A 3839-nucleotide genomic window follows, 5' to 3' on the forward strand; every position below is an offset into this window, starting at 1 on the left:
AAATGAGTAAGGTCATATCTCTAAATGTGTACACCTCATTCTTTGATTAATCTGGGGCAGTTAATTATCTTTCAGAATTCTTAGTATCCTGTAGTAATCAGAATACTTAATACCCTGAAGAGGAGGATGCTAAAGACTGCTCTCATATGGGAGTGTTGCAAAAGAGTGTTTTTATTTCAGCTGTCTCAGGTTTAAATACATTGTCCTCCAGTTGCTGTTTTGATGGTTCCCCTTAAGTACCTTGATTAACAGATTAATGTGTGCACACTGCAGTAATTGTGTGCCATTGTTATTTAAAGGCTAAATCTAAGCCTGGCTGTAACTATAGCAACATGATCAGTTTACAGATTAGAGTTCTCTAAATAAGCTTGAAAAATAATTTGCTGTTAAATTCTAATAGGGCCTGTCATCTTGTGCACATTTTGTTCTTTGCTTTGTATAGAGAGTTTCCAGAGTATTTGCTGTCTCAGCAACTTTTACATGGGAAAAGGTACAGAACCCCATTTGTGTTCCTCTATACAAACCCTGATTCAAAAATATGTATGTTTTTAGACAAGTTGCTAACTGACAGAGCAACAAATGGGAGAATAGAAATAATAAAAAATAATAATAAGGAAAGTTTTTACTTGTCTTGAGAAACACAAATAATGCTAGGCTAGATGGCCAAAGAAACGATGAAGACAGAAGACTGGTTAGTTGTTTGTACACATATAGATAGTTCAGATGATCAGGTAGACAAGTTATCAGGAATCAGAGACATTAAAATAAAATAGTGGTGCCATTTGGAGCTACCTATAAATTTCATTTCAATTTTCAAACTCAGTGTTAATGTGACCCAAGCCTCACAGTAGCTGTGGGTGGAGGTGTGAAGTATTACTATGCCTGTTTTACAGAGACAAACTGAAGCACTGGCAGGTTGTGGGAACTTCCAAGCATTCCATGCTCAGAGAAACTTATGAAAATATTGTCCCTGTTTCTTTGAGATATCGGATATAATTCCTTTCATGCAAAGCTGGTAAAGAGGAGTGTACTCTGTTATTGAAACAGGCGTGTGTGACACGCTGTAGATACCAAAAACAAGACTATAATTCCCTCAATCTGTTCTTGGTTTCCTGGGTAGTGGAATGATGGATGTAGTATAGGACATTGTTGCTCAATAATGCAAACACACATTGAAATTAATGGGCTTTAAGTCAGATCCTCTGATACCAAATGATAGTTTCCTTACAGACAGACAGTTGTCTACCATGGTTGTAATGGAAAAATAATTTTAGTCTGTTTTTGTAAGGGAAATAAATTTAAGGGATTGTGGTGCCAATTTCCTTTCCCCAGTCATTTTTCATGTTAGTTGTCTTCAGCTAAGTTTGATGTATAGATATAAACCTTAAAACACCCTAGAATTTCATGAAAATCGATAGCTAGGTACAAGAGAAGAGCTGCCTCAGTGTCTTTATTAGGGGCAGGGATTATCAGCCAGTGTTTATTTGCTCCGCAGTGTGGGATTCAACTGGCCCACCCAGCTGGAGCTCTGGAGCAGCTGCAGACCTGCAGCAGAGGGAGGTGGGGGAGTGAGAAGTATTTGCAGAGGTGGGACATGCTGGGGATATGGGAGTGAACTGGGAGTGCTGAGGAGGAGGGTAGGGAGGGGATGTGGAACAGCAAATTGGGACAGGAAACAAAACTTTATTAGTTTTGCTGATTGTGGAATGACTTGTTAATTATGTCAGAAGCGGTACAATATTGGACCAGGGCAGCAATGATTGTGGAATCCTGCACTTGCATAGTGGATTTGAAGATTTTTTATCTTAGTGAGCCTACAGCCAGACTGTCCTTCCAGTGCTTATGACCTAAGTTCTACAGTTTAAAATGCTTGGCTTATGTGCAAAGTGCAAGGAACACAAATTCCCCTCATATCTATATGTTGAATGGGACGATGTTACCAGCATTCCTTTCCAGGACTGTTTGTTCCAAGTCTCAATTTAAAGGAAATAATATCTGTAGATTTTCTTTCTGAGCAGTAAAATGCCACCCAGAAGTACAGGTTCCTGTCTCCTTCTGGGGAAGCCCTCGAACTTTACTTCATAAAAGGGTCTGAGAAGAAACTAGAAAAACCTGCTCTCACTTTTGCTTACTTTGGGCTGCTAGGAGTGGTGTCACTGGAAGCTTGGCTGTATTTTTGTTTCAGCTAAAGACAGAAAATCATTTGGCACATATTTCTGATTAAGAGTATCTCTACAGGGCAGTCATAGAGGTCCCACCTAGCTCAGGTACTAAGATGTTGTGAGAGTTTATTCTTGCAACCATGCTGTTATGCACTACTCAAACGGGCTTTAAGTCAGCTAGCTTACGTCCACTGTAGACACAGACTGCTGCACATCAAGATTCACTCAGATCTGTTTCTGTTTTACTAGCCCTGTGTTGGGAACCTGGACCTTAACTGCTATTGTCAAGCAGCTACCTCTCTCAGTGATTTCATGGTTCTTCCTTTCTTTGGATCAGAACTTACATCAGTGCTCTGGAAAAAGAGCAGCTCCTGGGGTTATGTGGCTTCTTGCTTGTTCACTTTTAGTAAGCTCGATTAAGTTACTGTGCAGCCACTTTGAAAGCAACAAGGCAATTTATGCACAGTTGTGAACACGACATGCTCACTTCTCACTTCCAGCTGTTGTGTATCTTACCAAACTCGCAAATGAAGCCAAATTCCTGGCTGCAGTTTTCAGTCACACCCCACTGATACTTGGCATTCTTCAGGATGTACCCACATGTGGATGAGAAGAGAGATGGCTGATCCGTGTACCAGTTAGTGTAGCTTATATTTGAAGTGTCCAGCCAAATCATTGACCCTGTGAACAAAGTAATTGTGTCCTGAATGTTTATTTTTCACAGTAATACAATTACAGAGTCAGAGCCTGCAGATCAGGACTGTAGCCCTGCTCCTACTGGAGCCAAGTCTACATAGGGATCTTCAATTACATTTTATATGTAACTCGATATAATCACTAAAAGAGACACCACCACTTCCCTCTGGGCTCACAGCCTTAAGATTCCACCATTTCCCTTGCATCTTGCAGCACTTCCTAGTGTGCTGAACTGGCTCAGCTTACTCTTCCACTGAAGACCTATCTCAGCACATTATTTTCACTGGGTCAGCAAGCTGATCTAATTCACCATGTGTTCACACAACCACAAGAGCCAATGGAAAGGGTGACAACGTACAACTGGGAAGTGAAGCATGCAGTTAAAACATCTTAATATAAATCTGAAGTTACAGCAACACAAGACAGTGGCTTTTCAGCAGATCTCTACAGAGGGACTAACTGCATTTGTTACCATGTTAAGTAAGCATCATGGGCTGATTTAAAGAAGACATGATTTCAAAACCACCTACCATCAGTAGTTTCATTCAGCAAGGAGTTTGAGATCAGTCCTATCCACCATTCCTGATCCTCAGCAATATGTTCTTGCAAGAACTTTTGAGTTTCCTCGTTTTCAATGAAGACCAGGTGCCCTCCTCCTCTTTCACACCAGCTCTGGGCACTTGTGAAGGTCCGCTGGAGTCTAACAAGTTCATAGCAGGAATATTGAGCAAGGGATTCCTTCATCAACGGTTGTTTCCTCCACAGCCAAACATACAGCAAGAGAAATTAGAACTGCAGTCCCAAGCCACATCCTCAGCTCTGTGCCTTCTGTGGCACTCCTCTTGCTTAGCACATCACCACTGTTTTTGCTGCCTTCTTCAAAAGCTTGAGATGTCATTCTTGTCATGTCATCAGCATTCCTCCTTCCTTTTGCTGCTTGTGACAACAGCAGCAACAGAACATGGAGCAGATTGCTTCAGA

The 3839-nt window shown here is 41.1% G+C and overlaps 1 protein-coding gene across 1 annotated transcript in view; it reads right to left on the minus strand.

Moving 5' to 3' along the window:
• The window catches only part of PKD1L2 (polycystic kidney disease 1-like 2), a 41682-nt gene extending 38080 nt beyond the window's left edge, over nt 1–3602 (minus strand). The window contains 2 exon segments of the mRNA XM_008940083.1: nt 2679–2843; nt 3389–3602. Of these exon segments, the coding sequence (XP_008938331.1) occupies nt 2679–2843; nt 3389–3602 (379 nt within the window).
• Between the last annotated feature and the right edge of the window lie 237 nt (nt 3603–3839).

Source organism: Merops nubicus, unplaced genomic scaffold (genome assembly GCF_000691845.1).
Source record: "Merops nubicus isolate BGI_N331 unplaced genomic scaffold, ASM69184v1 scaffold17195, whole genome shotgun sequence".
NCBI lineage: Eukaryota > Metazoa > Chordata > Aves > Coraciiformes > Meropidae > Merops > Merops nubicus.